Consider the following 15204-nt stretch of genomic DNA (forward strand, 5'->3'; position numbering starts at 1 on the left):
CAGATTCTTTAAGGACTTGCACAACCCTATTAAATGTTGTTTTCCTCTGGGTTGTTTTAATTTCCCCAGAGCCAAGTCTCCTTGATTATCCTCTCCATGATTCAGTAGACAGCTCTTAGCATCTGCAGCTGAATGCAGATAAAGAGAGAACCTTGGATGGGCCAAACCATGCAGGAAGGACCAATATTTAATAATTGCTTTTAGAAGAACTATTGAGGAAAAAAACATGCATTTAGATTAATACTTCACACAGAATTTTCAGTTACACCACCATGAGTACATGTAAGAGCATAGTTATTGCAGCTGTCCAAAGGAGATTATTTTCTCCTTCATGTAAGAAGAGTTCGTGATAAGATTAAAGACTATGGAGACTGAAAAGTGAAGCATGGGCGGCTGGGGGGACTCAGCTGGAAAAAGTACTTGAGGACCTAATTCCAAATCCCAGCACTTATTTTCAAAACAGCCAGGCATGGCTGCACATGACTATAGCCCCACATAGGGGGCTGTGGTGGGCAGGGGGACAGATAGGTGGATCCTGAGAGCTTGATGGCCAGCCAGCCAGCAAGCCTGAACAGTGAGCTTCCGGTTCATTGAGACCCTGTCCCTAGGCAGTAGGTCTGAGAGCAATAGAGAGGCACCCAGCCTCTGTCTTCTGCATGGATATGTACAAGCATTACTACCCACAGATTGAACTCCAAAGAAGGAAGGAGGCAGGGAAGGAAGGAAATACATAAAGAAAATGTTTATGTCACTAGATACGTGTTTTTAGTCCTTAAATGAAGTTAATACCCATCAGGAACTATTAATTTTTTTTGTTTGGGGAGCTAGGAATCAGACCTCTAAGTCCATTCATGGCATACCAAAACCACTCAGTAACACTCCCAGCCCAACCGATGCTAATGTGTGTGTGTGTGTATGTGTGTGTGTGTGTGTGTGTGTGTGTGTGAGAGAGAGAGAGGGGGGGGGGAGACAGACAGATAGACAGACAGACTGTGCCTCTCAGGCAGGCCTCAAACTTGTGGTCCTCCTGCCTTAGCCTCCCAGGTGCCACACACATTCATACCACCCTACCCAGATTTTTGGAGCTATTATATTGTTTTAATAGCAACTGTCCTTTCCATTTCTGACCAAAGTTAAAGAACTGACAAGTTATAGTGTAAATATGAAATACTGATGAAGCATTACAAGTCAAACCAAAAAAGTCAAACCTTACACTGAGTTAAGCATTTATATAATTGATAGTGAAAATAGGAAATTATATATCACTCTTGATATACATATAATCTTTCTTCAATATTGTGTAGTGATAACCAATAAAAGCTTTAAATGTTGAAGTTGCTTTTTGATATGATCATCCCGTTTTTTGCTGTATTTCTACAAAAATAACTTCTAGAAATGTTTTTACAAAAATTATTTACTATAGGAAGAGAACAGAGGAAAAACTAGTCTGTCATATGAAATCATTCTTTACAAATTATTTTAAGTTTCTGTATTCATGAAACATTGTTAGTTTTTTAAAGCAGGACAAAAACATATGTGTAATGATGATAGTTCTACTTAAGGATTAAAGTCATAACCCAGACGGTGGCTGGTGTTATGGAGGATGAGTGGGAGAAGGGAAATGGGCGAGAGGTGTGTGTTTGATGGAGTAACCACACTGTGGCTCGGTGCCAGTGGTACGGAGTCTGCGTGTAGTAAAATGGCACAGATGTGTACACAGGCCTCGTGCCGACCCAGTGTGCTGGTGTCGATGTGCTTTACTTCAGGTAAGACTTGATCCTTGCAGGAACCTAAGAGAACACACAAGGACACTCCCTGGGACTCTGTCACTTCAAAAGAAGGGTTTTAAATCCCCAAAACATTTTTCAGTAGTTGACATGCCAAGGTTAGAGGAATATTGTAGAGTTTGGGAACGTTGGGGTTTTGTGTTGCCTTTTTGTCTCGTTAGGTTTAAGGGCTGTGTGTTTTCTTTGAAAGTTACCCAGCAGAGCAATGCAAAGTGTGCGGTGGGTCTTCCAGCGACTTGGTGTTTGTTTGGTTTGGTTTTGCAGTACATGCCAAGAGTTGTGACTTCGGCACAGCAGAAGGCTGGGAAGACAATTACAGCTCGGATCACCGGACGGTGCGATTTTGCTTCCAAAACTAGAATCAACAGCAGTTTGGCTATCATGGGAGTTTCTCCTCCCATGAGCTCGGTTGTCGTGGAGAAGCATCATCCAGTCACAGTGGTAAGTCCTGTCAGGGAGTCTTTTTTCATGAGTTTGTCCCCTAGTCAACCCTGACATTCATGGTCGGTCATTGTTACTGTTTACTCTTAGTCTATGTAAATCATACTTACAAATTCCTCCTGTTAAGAAATGTGTCTATTTTTCTTTTTTTCTTCTTGCATGGAACCTTTCAGTTTACTGTTTTAGCAGTCAACCTACTGGATTACCTTTTCTAGTTGACCAGCATAAAAATGTCTAGCCTAAGCCGGGCGGTGGTGGCGCACGCCTTTAATCCCAGCACTCGGGAGGCAGAGCCAGGCAGATCTCTGTGAGTTCAAGGCCAGCCTGGACTACCAAGTGAGTCCCAGGAAAGGCGCAAAGCTACACAGAGAAACCCTGTCTCGAAAAACCAAAAAAAAAAAAATGTCTAGCCTATCTCTACATTAAAAGACTGTGAGTTACAAGAAATATACGTGCTATAAGGGAAGATGCATAGACTTGAAGCAGGAGACAAGTGAAACCATCCTGGTTGTTACCTTCATTTGCTGCATCTGGATAGAGACAAGTCAAGTCAGATAGTTCAGCCTCCATTTCCTCTTCTGTGAAATGGGGTTGGTCAGAGTACTGAGCTTCTGGAACACTGTCAGGATTCAGGATTAAATGAGAAAATACATAAAGTGGCATATACAGAGGAACTTTGTAAACTACAGAACCTTGAGAAACCATGACTTAACTAGGAACTGAGATTTTCCGTTTCTTTTTTCTTTTTTTTTTTTTCTTATTCTAATCTTTGAATGTTTGCTTGCATGTATGTCTGTGCACCCATGTATGCCTGGTCCAGAAGAGTGTATCGGATGCCCTAGAACTGGGGTTACATGATTATGAGCTGCCATGTGGGTGCTAGGAGTCAAACATGAGTCCTCTGGAAGAGCAGCAAGTACTCCTAACCTCTGGGCTGTCTCTCCAGCCCTGGCATTTTAGAGAGTAGAGAAATTGAGGAACTAGAATCTTTTTAAGTTTTTATTGAATTAAAATAAAATCACATCATTTCTCAAATCCTTCCTACACGCCCCCCATATCTGACTTTCCTACTCCCTCCCAGATTAACTTCTTGTTGTGACAGAGTAGAATTTTATCTCCTTTCATCAATTCCTTTCCTCCCAGTATTATATCATCCTCTCCTGTTTTCCTTAATTTCCCTAATTGAGTTCAGGTTAAGCCTCCATCAAATAATGTACTCAAACCTAAACGTTGAGGAACTGGAACCTTAGCTCTTTCCTTCCAGGCGCTCTGTTCTCTCCTGGGCTGCCTGCTGCTCTTCAGCATGTACACAGTGCTGCTGTAGTAGGTGCCTGTAAGACAGAGGTCCAGGAACCTCTGCTACAGCTGCTTTTTTGTCCTTTGTCCTGTGACAGTTGTGGTCCTCTACGCCATTTGAATTGTTTCCCAGGAATCTCAATCTAAAACTAGCAGAAACCATTATTGCCAATAAAGCATGGTTCTGTTTGTAGCGCCCTTGCCCATCTGCTGGGCATTCACTTGCTTCTGGGGCTGATTTCCTGTTCTGCCATATTTTGTAGATCACAATACCCATGGGAACTCTGTCTTTCTATAGTCCCTCTTACCCATCCTCAAGGAGAAACAACTTGGATAAATCATGTCATATTTGATGTTTGTCAACTAAAATTTCATACCAGCTGCAAGAATCTCCCATTTGTAATGGTTACCCAGGTGTTTATAGTTGGAGAAACATCTGTAGAAGATACCTTAAGAAGGGAGGTTACTTTTCATTTCTCCATAGAGGAATTCTCACTTTTAAGACAGAATTGGCACTCGGGAGGCAGAGCCAGGTGGATCTTTGTGAGTTCGAGGCCAGCCTGGGCTACCAAGTGAGTTCCAGGAAAGGCGCAAAGCTACACAGAGAAACCCTGACTCGAAAAACCAAAAAAAAAAAAAAAAAGACAGAATTGGACGTGAGGACCCTGTTTTATTATGTAGTCTTTGAAATACATGATAAATATATTAACTAAATGCATTTTTTATCAATTTTATGTCTGTGAATGTTTTGCCTACATATTTGTCTGTGCACCACATGAATGTCTGGTCCTCTACCTGCTGAGCCATCACTCCTGCCCCTAATGCATAAAATTACACTTGAAATATTTTTTTTTTTTTAAAGATTTATTTATTTATTATGTATACAGCATGTATGACTGCAGGCCAGAAGAGGGCACCAGATCTCATTACAGATGGTTGTGAGCCACCATGTGGTTGCTGGGAATTGAACTCAGAACCTCTGGAAGAACAGTCAGTGCTCTTAACCTCTGAGCCATCTCTCCAGCCCAAATTGTTTTTTTTTTTTGTTTTGTTTTGTTTTTTTTGGTATTTCGAGACAGGGTTTCTCTGTGTAGCTTTGCGCCTTTCCTGGAACTCACTTGGTAGCCCAGGCTGGCCTCGAACTCACAGAGATCCTCCTGGCTCAGCCTCCCGCGTGCTGGGATTAAAGGCGTGCGCCACCACCGCCCGGCTTACACTTGAAATATTTTAAAGATAATTTTTCTAAATTGAAAATCCTTTAGTAGAAATTTGTGTGTACATGACTAATAACTTGATGCAAATCCCTCTGCCAGCTAATAAGACATTGTAGCAGATACAATAAAGTCTTAACTGTATTCCATATGTATGTATGAGTAATATGTATGTATATACACAATGTATATTTTTACATATCACATATGTAGACTGAGTCTGCTCTGCCCTGACTTAAAGTCTTTAGCACGCATGTCTCGGTGTTCCCTGAGCTTTGAGCTGGTATGCAAATCATCTTCTCCTCAGTGTCTGTATTTGTTCCCCACATTCAGTTCTTCCCTTGTTTAGGAAATTGTGGTCCAACTGAGTATGGTGCCATGTTCCTTATTCCCAACATTCCAGAGGCTAGGCAGGTAGATCACAAGTTTGAGTCCAGCCTGGGCTACATAGCAAGACCCTCTTGAAGGAAAGAGACACTAAGGGAACCCCTTGTCTCTTGTGTGACTCTAAAATGTTGGGTCTGCTCCCAAGTGAGATCTGAGGTCTATTTTACCATGACTTGAAGCAAGGCCTGGGCCGAATAGAATAAGGGGTGAATGTTTAGAGTTGACCCTCATCTAGACACCATCGAGTCCTTTTCTGTACTTGGCCTCTGTGAACCTTTTCCTCTTAGACCTCTTAGAGCAATGATTCCCAAGGCTCTGGGGTTAAATGTGGTTGTTGAAACAGTGGGTTCCTTGTAGAGAAGAGCTTCACAAGTTGGTTGAATGGCAACTCCACCCAGTGCATTGCTGGTATCTGCAGGATGCCAAATGCCTGTTGGTTTGGGTTTTAGGTAATGAAATGATGCTTCACATCTAAACTCTGAGATTATTAAAGCAGCCTCTTATCTTTACAGCAAACCATTCCTCAGGCAGCTGCTGCTAAGTACCCACGGACCATCCATTCCGAAGGCGGCATCCCAGCTTCTAGGTCTCTCGGAGCCAGGCCAACACACACCCAGTCTCTCTCCAGTGTTCAGTCCATAAAAGTGGTTGACTGAGTGACTGTGTTCACACTCAGGCTTTTCAGTCCTCTGATAAGGACTTGACTGGGAGCAAGAAGATTTCGTTTTTGACTTTTCTGTGCTCTTAGAACACCATGGACACATCATGTTCATCATTTCAAAATTCTAAGAGACTTTCCCATCCTTTGTAACTGTATGTAGAGATTATTTTAATGTTGTTATTTTTATTTAAACAATTAAGTAGACGTTTTTAATTAAAAAAAAAAAAAAAAACTTGGTTCTAAACATGTCCAGCCTACCACTGATTGCATTGTTGAAGGGTACATTATTTCTAAAAGGAAATCATTTCCATTGTTACTGAGCCATAATTTACACAAAACTTTGAGAGAGACTTTTACTGCCATTACTAAAACATACAGAAGCTATTCTAGTTTTTAGATAAAGACCAAGAGTAACAGTGGTATTTCTAAACACAGCCTTTTCTGCCCTCGGTGTAGTGGTCTTCGTCTCTAGGACTGCAGTTAAACACTGAGGGAAACAGACAACATCTGTGAATACGGCTTTAATTAGCACCCGGACAGAGAGAGGTTCCCTGTGGGATGACTCTGCTTTCTTTACTCTTTCTCACCTTATTGGGCCTGCAGCATTGAGCCTGACTGTTGTTTCCACACACCCACGCATGTGCTGCAGAGGGGTGCCCCGCAAGACAGCAGAGCTTTCAGCCTGAGTGTAAGCTTTCCAATGGCTGGCCAGTGTGAATAAGCCATCTGGGCCAGGTGTGATGGCACATGACTTTAATCCCACCAAGGAGAGGCAGAGGTAGGTGAAGCTCTGTAGTTCAAGGCCACCCTGGACTGTGTAAGAGAAACCCTGTCTTAAATAAATAAATAAATAAATAAATAAATAAATAAATAAATAAATAAATTTTTTTTTTTTTTGGTTTTTCGAGACAGGGTTTCTCTGTGTAGCTTTGCGCCTTTCCTGGAACTCACTTGGTAGCCCAGGCTGGCCTCGAACTCACAAAGATCCACCTGCCTCTGCCTCCCGAGTGCTGGGATTAAAGGCGTGCGCCACCACCGGCCGGCATAAATAAAATTTTTTAAAGATTAAAAAAAAAAGGAAGGAAAGAAGGAAGGAAACCCTCTGGGCAGAACGGACATTGAAGAAAAAGCTTCTCAGCGGTTTATTTATGACTCTTCTCTTGGGCCAAACATGTAATTAAATGAATTTTAGGGTCCTCATCTGTGATATAAGTAGAATGGACTTCCCGTCCCTGTTTGACACTGTACTTACGGAATACATGAGCGCATGCTAAGGAGTCCATCTGGGCCTCCACTTGCAGACATGGGTGGGTTTGATCAGCAAAAGCCTCCACCAGTTTGAACATGATCCACTTCTGTGCTCATTTCATTATAAAAAGTCACTGTTCCTGCTTCAGAGACTAAATGTGATGTAGGCAAACATGATTCCATTTTATAGTAAGTGCTTAAGCTTTTTTGAATTATGGACCTATCAGGCAGTGGTCTAGCTACAACTGTAGCAAGAGCTAACTGCTTGGACTTGTAAGCTTTGTGCACAGCAAGCCGAAGCACCTCCTCTCACATCTTCCCTGTGGGCATGCTCCCCAGAACTTCCTGTCTGTTCAGTAAAGCCAGGAGGAGCAGTAGGCTGCGCTAAGACTACTCATGTGACCCAGAATAAAAGCCCCACTGTGTGCAGCTCCAGCAATGACTCAACCACTGAGCACTTGCTACTCCTGCAGAGACCGTCGTTCGGTTCCCAGCACCCACTTGGCAGCTTCAAACCATCTGGAACTCCAGTTCCAGAAAACTCAACACCCTCCTCTTGGCCTGCACAGGCACCGGGAATGCATGTGTACATACATGCGTGCAGTTAAAACACACATTATTTAAATCGTTAAAACAGTGACAAGTGGATCAATTCCTCCTCCTCCTCCTCCTTCCCCTGTATGAACTGCCATGAGATGCCCTCATCCCTCCTTGGAACAGAATGTCCTTAGGATCAGATAGCCAAGCTTGATACCAAGTGGAGCCAATTTGGTAGCATCCTGACCTGGCTCCTCAGCATCATGTCCATTTTCTACAGAAACCTTGGTCTTAGGCTGGACCTTTGAAGAGCCCAGACAGCTAGGTTTTCAATGTGCACCCCAGTCCTATGGACATACTGATGAAGTTGATGTAGCTAGGACTATTATAGGCATCCTTTAAAAGTGCTACAGATTGTCCACGTCACCAAATAATTCATATTGGCCTAAGTTAACACGTGTTTGATGGAAACACTCTATAGTAAGTATGCATTTGTACTTACTTTACATACAGAGGTTAAGTTGTGGGAGGTATGCTAGCCAGGTCACTGGTATGGCCAAACTGAAGAACAGACTGAGATGGGGCTTTTTAAATTCTGGAATCTCGTGAATATATTGCCTGTTTTAAACATTCCTAGTATTACTTGGGTCATTTACAGTCAATGTAAGAAAAATATTTGAAACTGTAAATTAATGATAGAATAATTGCTCGTGATTGTCTTACCAGCTTTCCCAGACTAAGTCAGAATTAGACTCTAGGTAGGTAAACAATGATGAGAACTGATATAACTTGTAACTTTCTCAAGTTACAGAAGGTAATGTTTGTTGTGAACAAAATTGAATGTACCAGAAAATACAAAGAATTAAAATTATCCATATTTAGATTATCAAGGGTTTAAAAATCACTGGTGTATGTCTGTTTTTTTCTGAATAATAGATTGCACTTGTACGGTATAAAGCCAGCAGTGACTGAATTTCCAAATGCAGTTTCTTTACAAAAATAAGAGTTTATGACTTGCTTCCCACTGGCTTGAGGTAAGGGATTCATGGTGTTTTCCCTTCATCTTTACACCAGTCTCTGGAGGAAACATTCTATCTACCAGAAAAGGAAGCCAAAGATCAGAGAATGTCTATAACATGCACACACACACCGCTCACAGCCAAGAATCCAATTCCAAAACCGGAACACACACACCCCCCTTTGCTTTCCCACGTGCCGCCATGCTGATGCCGCCATCAGTCTGGCTTTTAAGCAGGTCCAGAATCCTTCTAGCTGTGCTGTTCCACATGTCCATCAAAAGACAGAACTGGGAAAGTCAGCAGTTTGTCTCAAGACAAAGGCAAAGGCCAGTGTGAGGCTGGGGCTAGAGGAAGGGGTGTGTTCACTCCATCCCTGGAGGAGCAGCGTCTGCCGGGAGAGGGCTGTGACCCTCAGGAACCGAAGTTAGCAAACTGCATGAGGAGCAAGCAGGCAAATATTTGAGTCGATTCTTCAGCTTAGGAGACTGCACATTTCTTGCAGCTTGCATCAGTTTTACCTTTTCTGGAAAACAAAACAGGATAACATTACCTTAGTTAGGGTTTCTATTACTATGACGAAACACCATAACTAAAAGCAACTTGAGGAGGAAAAGGTTTATTTACTTTACATATCCTGAATCACAGTCTATTAGAGAGATGCCAAGGCAAGAACTCCAAATTCAGCAGGAACCTGGAGGCAGGAGCTGATGCAGAAGCCGTGGAGGGGAGCTGCTCCTGGCTTGCTGCTCATGGCTTGCTCAGCTTGCTTTCTTACAGAACCAGGACCACCAGCCTTGGGGTGGCCCCACCCACAATGGGCTGAGCCCTCCTTTATCACTAATTAAGAAAATGCTCTACAGGCTTGCCTACGACCAGATCTTATGGAGGCATTTTCTCAGTTGAGGTTCCCTCCCCTCAGATGAGTCCAGCTTGTGTCAAGTTGGCACAAAAATTAACCAAGCACACACATTCAAGACGAACAGCTGATGTCCTTAGACGTGGTTGACTGTGTTCCCCACACCATTCATTTCATCCACAGCAGCTTTAGAAATGGCTGCTGGTTCTCCCATTGTGCTGTAAGCCTGTATTTAAGACCTCCTCCCTCCTTCAATAAACGGCATTCGGGGGGGAAAAAAAAAAGATACAAACTGAAAAAATGCTGGAAATGGAAAATCGGAAAAAATGAACAGGAACTACAGATGCAAGCATAACCAACAGAATACAAGAGATGGAAGAGAGAATCTCCGGTGTTGAAGATACAATAGAGGAAATAGATTTGTCAGTCAAAGTCAAGTGTTTCCACTTTGGCCACTTATTACAGTCTAACTTCAGTGAGGATGATGCTCATTGGTTTTTGCCCCTCCCAGGGCTGCAGACTTTGTCTCGTTCAAATCCAGATAGTGGTGGGTTGATTACATTAATAGAAAGTATTTCATTGAACAAATGAGTGGATGAATGAATGAATGAATGAATCCTTGCAACAACCAGATTGTGTTCTCTGTAAGCATTTTGGGTAGGTATGGATTTGCTTATGAGGTACTATGATGGATGTTTGAATCTGTTTACTCCATGAGATGTATAGAGACATTATTTAGTGCCATTTCTAGGCTGGTAAAAGAGTCTTGCTTATATCAGTTACCCATTTTGCTCCTCATCAGAGTAGGTAGGAAGTGGCTTTGATCTTTTTCAATCTCACATTCGTGCTCAAAGCACTAAAATCTGCCACCACTGAGATTAATAAAAGTAATATGCCCTACAACAACAACAAAAAAAAAAAAGAAAAAGAAAAAGAAATAAATTAACGGTCCACTAAAAATTCTAAAAAATAAAACTACTTTTCACCATTAAAAAAAAAAAAAGTTTGTTGTTTTCTTCCCTAGTTTAGAATGGGCACACCGGGGCAATGAGCTTCTAGAACCTGCTAAGACCACAGAGCTGGAGCCAAGGCAAGGCTCACAACAGCCCTAACCACTTCCTCACACTGCCTCCTTAGTCTTCCCTCTGAGTTTACTTGTATACACTTTCACTGGAACGACCATGTCGAAAGTTGCAGGACCTTGTGTGAAGAGGCTAATGTAGATGTCTTCAGGGTTCATCATTCCTGCTCCTGCTTGAAACAATGCTGCTCCAGCTGCCAGAATGACACAGGCCTGTGCTCAGCCCCAGGTGGAACAGCCTCCATGGGAACAATGGCAGATGCCTCTCCACTTTGTCCTTCGGTGGCTGTCGTTACAGGAGAGTCACAAAGCTACGGACTTACCGATGTTTTCAAAGAGTGTTTCTGAGCACAGTGGACAGTTTGGGGGGTGATTTTCTGTAATGGGCTCAGCTGGCAAAGCAACAACCTGCGTACCACTGTTCTTTCTACCCAGAGAGAACATTCTCACAACCACCAAGTTGATGGAGTTTGCCAATAGGAGTGAGTAGCTTTGGGAGGAAGAAAAAAAACCCTTGCTCAGTTGTGGAGAAGAGTTCTGAGCTGTAGAAGGTGGCTGAGCATTCGTGTCCCTTCCTACCTGTCCACAGCCACACAGAAACACCCCCGCTCTTGGTTCAAAGGCTGAAACTGGTGAGTACTGACTGGTTGACTTCACCAAGGCAGAAGCTGCAGAGTACACACAAGCCCCTTCCACAGCTCCATGTTCTGTTTGGCCACAACCAACCCCACCACCACCACCACCAGACTGCTGCTGAATTCAGGGAGTAACCCCCGGCCCGCCATCGAAGGGAGAAGGGATTTCTGCGGGTTTGTGGCGAGCTAACTCACCGGCTAACTCTGGGAATCCTGCATGCGCCAGCTCCTCGTAGAGCTGCTTGGCAGGGTCAGGCTGCGTCATCAGAGCCCTGTGCAGCCAGAAGAGCCAAGCCCTGTAGCCGTGCTCACGGAAGCTCTTGTTACCCGTGTAAGGAGAAGAGGCCCGCAGTGAAGCACTGTGCACTGGGACCTCTTTCTGGCACTTTGCTAAGTGACTACTGCCGTCCATTCGTTCCTCCTCCAAGTGGTGGGAGGATGCTCTTGCCATTCTTCACTGTGTCGTGCTATGATGACCAACCTTCGGAGTCGGGACAGCCCGGCCTGCTCCTTCTGTTCTGGGACACGCCTAAGCGCACACAGGGTGGGGGTGGGGAGTTATAAGGCACTGAACGGCTTGGATGCCTGCCGGGGGGTGACAGACGATCCCCACAAGATATGAGGTCTTCTAGCCGGTCAGGCTCAAAGCACATGTTTACGCCGGACATCTTGTGCAAATGCAGATTTTGGGTTTTTTTTTTTTTGTTTTTTTTTTCCCGTCCATAGGTTTGACAGTACACAGTATGACAAGTTCCCTGGTGCTCTGTAAATCACTGGGCCACAAGCCTGAGCCATACAGCCACTCCAATTCAGCAGGTCTGTAACTCAGGTCAGGATTGTTCATCCTGTAAATCCCTAAGACCTAACCCCTGAGGTGTTAGGAAAGGTGTTGGAATCAGAAGACAACCTGCTGTCACTTTGGACAGTTCACCGACACAAACACACAATCGGCTCCCTGGGACAGATGCCACAGAAGGAGCCTGGGATCTTGGCAGGAACAACGTGCTCCTCAAAAAACTAATTTTTTTTTTTTCAGTACAAACAACATGTATTATTGTTGTATTGTTGAAGAATTGAAGAACATGTATTATTGTTTCTTCAATACCAACAACATGTACCAACATTCTTCATTCAAAATCCCACAAACTTCCCAGTGCCAGTTGCCTGGAGAATTAAAATGTGATTGGTTGTGAATGTTAATGCCATGCTAGTGAGATTATACGTGTGCGTGGCTTACAGATGATTCCTCCCAGAACCTTCCCCAACCTGGTAGAGGGAATCCTCCTGAGCCGAAAGCTTCGATAGTGAGCTTTTCCAGGGCAGCCCTTTGTTTCTAAGGCCTTCCATCTGGGACAACCTGCAGACTCTGGTGGAAAGCCAGACTGACGTTTCACGGGCATGTCAGGGATTGTATCCTTGCTTCTTTGCGTCCCACTCAATTGTGAAGCCTTCGTTTCTTTTTTAGGCCAAAGCAGTCGTCAACCTTTGCAAGCACAGCTGACTGCAGGTTCTCGGGAGTCTAACTTTCTGCCAAATTCCCAGCCTCCTTTGCAGACTTAGCCAAGCTGACTTCCATTATTGCAGTGATACCTGGACTCTGCCTAGTGTGGGCTCTGGGCACTTACTTGAAGTGTTGAAAGGCCGCTGGTCCCAACTCTGAATGACTTCCTCTCCATGTCCTCTGGTCCCCACTCACCTGACCACTGTTCCTCGATGGCTCTGATCTGGTCCTCCATAAAGTTCCACAAGCAGGCCAGCCTCTGCCAGTCCTTAGCCTTCAGATGTCAGTAGGCCAGGTTCCAGAGGAGCGTGCGGATGCGCCTGGTCTCCAGACTGTGGTCCTGCTTGAAGGTCAGTGTCGAGCTTGCTGCTGAGTCCTGGATGCTCTCGTGGTGCTCCTAAATGAAAACTCACTGTAGCCAGGTATTTACAGCATGCTCACTTGCTACCTGACGTCATGAGTTATTGTCCAAATTGGACAGAAAGAAACGTCTAAATAAAAAGCATGAGGACTGTATCGGAAACAGCTAATGTGAGTGATTCCGCAGTGTTGTGTCTGTGTTGCTGACTGGTATTTGCCCACTTCCAGAAAGAACAGAGGGGACATGCTGGCAAGTGAGACATCACAACCAACAGCTTTAGTGGCCTGACTCTCAACACTGGGCCCCCTTTATTTGGTGTATTGGATTTTCTCATTGACACCTCAGATGTCAATGTGGAGTTCAGATTGGATACATCCTTAATAAAACCTCATAGCTTTTCTTTCTGCTCTCTCCTGAGTATGAAGGGACACTGGAAGCTTAACTCAGGGTAGGGTAGGGTAGGGCAGGGTAGAGTAAGGTAGGGAGTAGGGGACAGGGTAGTGGACAGAACCAAGTGGCTGTGGTTTCATCTGAAACCCCTGCCGCCATGCCAAGCCCAACAGCACTGTGCCTAGACTGCTCTCTTGGGTTTGCTTCTGTTTTTGTTTTTGTTTTCCTTTCTAAGCTGCTTTCTGCCTCCTTGGTGGGATCTGCCACAGTCTTTCCTAATCAACCTCTCAAAAACATTAGAGGGAAGAGTCTCGGAGGAAAAAACAGTGTCGTCCTTCCTAGAACTGCACCACACACAGGCCATTAGGACTGCAGAAGATTCCAGCTCTGTTAAGGGAATGGAAGACATGAGTCACCAAAAGGTTTAGTTAAGACATCCTATCTCCTCTCCTTTTTTATGTAGAATGACTTCTATTTTAGTCTTCCATTTAAATAAAAGTGAATCTTAATGAAAGATACTCTAAAAACAAGATGGGAGTTCATGCCAGGGAAGGAAATGGGCTAAGGGTTTGGGACCCTGCCTTCCAAGAGTTTTGAGAACTTAGTAGGCCTGTACTCAGCCCTCACCACCTCCAAACAGCTCTGCACACCCCTGGGGATCTCAGCCAAGGAGCAGGGCAAGGCTTTCTGCTGGTGTTGGGCCTTGGGTGCAGACACTGGCATAGCAACAGGAGGCATGTGTGAGCATCCACAAGTGTTCACAAGACTAACCTGCAGTCTTCTCCAGTACACTCTGTCTCTGCTGACATGGTGCCATGTTTCCAGGAATCCTAAGAGTTGAGATGGGAGCACCAACAAAGTGCACCTTTTCTCCTCATTCCTCCTCATCAAAGGACACACCCAGTGGGATCAAAACATCAGACAGCACGAGGGGAGAAGAGCGCAGACTGATCATGCATCCATCTTCACTCTGTGCAGTTTTATTCCTTAGGGAATCTTGCAGTCTTTGCATTCTAGCATTTGGGGCAGGGTGGACATTCAGGCTTCTATAGGCAAGAGCAGGAAACTCGGAATGCCCAGGTCTTTTCTAACAGCGAAAGCATTGGAACTGACCTAGTTGCTGGAGTACCAGAAGTGTGGAGAGTAAAAAGCATAAAACAGGACTGGCAAGATGGCTCAGCTACTAAAACTGATCATCGCACAAACGTGACAACTTGAGTTTGATCCCCGGAACCTACTTTACAAAGTTGGGTGCTCTGGTGCACCAATCTGTAACCCCAGGACTTCTATGGTGAGGTGAGAGGAAAAGAGAATCACATAAGCTGTCAGGAGTAGTCTACAGTACCCACGCTCAACAGAAACAACAGCAGAAACCATGCCTCAAAGTGAACAGCCAATACCGACTCTCAAAAGTTGTGCTCTCTCTCCCTCTTTCCACACACACTCACATGCATACACCACAATAATAATAAATCATAAAATACAATTGTAAATAGCGTAAGACAGATTTAGACGCATCCTTTGCCTTTGAACCACTGAATTTAATGGTGGATGATGGTTAAATATGTATATGTATATATATCGACACTATATAGGTAATTTAAATAGGATGTACATATGGTTAAATATGTATATAGACACAATATATAGATAATTTAAATGGGATGTACATATGGTTAAATATGTATGGGTATATATATAGACACAATATATAGGTAATTTAGATGTGATATACATAAATATAACATGTAAGTAGATATAAAAGAGAAGTTCAAATTATCTCTGAACTTTTT

At 43.8% G+C, this 15204-nt stretch overlaps 2 protein-coding genes across 8 annotated transcripts in view; one reads left to right on the forward strand and one right to left on the reverse strand.

Moving 5' to 3' along the window:
• Poc5 (POC5 centriolar protein) overlaps positions 1-8454 on the forward strand; it is a 48850-nt gene extending 40396 nt beyond the window's left edge. For all 7 annotated transcript variants that reach the window (XM_016004202.3, XM_076552091.1, XM_076552089.1 and 4 more), the window contains 2 exons: positions 2052-2228; positions 5635-8454. In XM_016004202.3, the coding sequence (XP_015859688.1) occupies positions 2052-2228; positions 5635-5778 (321 nt within the window). In that variant the 3' untranslated portion in view covers positions 5779-8454. The remainder of the gene's footprint in view (positions 1-2051; positions 2229-5634) is intronic.
• Positions 8455-11279: 2825 nt separating this feature from the next.
• Ankdd1b (ankyrin repeat and death domain containing 1B) overlaps positions 11280-15204 on the reverse strand; it is a 69600-nt gene continuing 65675 nt past the window's right edge. The window contains 2 exon segments of the mRNA XM_076552206.1: positions 11280-11489; positions 12859-13057. Of these exon segments, the coding sequence (XP_076408321.1) occupies positions 11284-11489; positions 12859-13057 (405 nt within the window). The 3' untranslated portion in view covers positions 11280-11283.

Source organism: Peromyscus maniculatus, chromosome 15 (genome assembly GCF_049852395.1).
Source record: "Peromyscus maniculatus bairdii isolate BWxNUB_F1_BW_parent chromosome 15, HU_Pman_BW_mat_3.1, whole genome shotgun sequence".
NCBI classification, from domain to species: domain Eukaryota; kingdom Metazoa; phylum Chordata; class Mammalia; order Rodentia; family Cricetidae; genus Peromyscus; species Peromyscus maniculatus.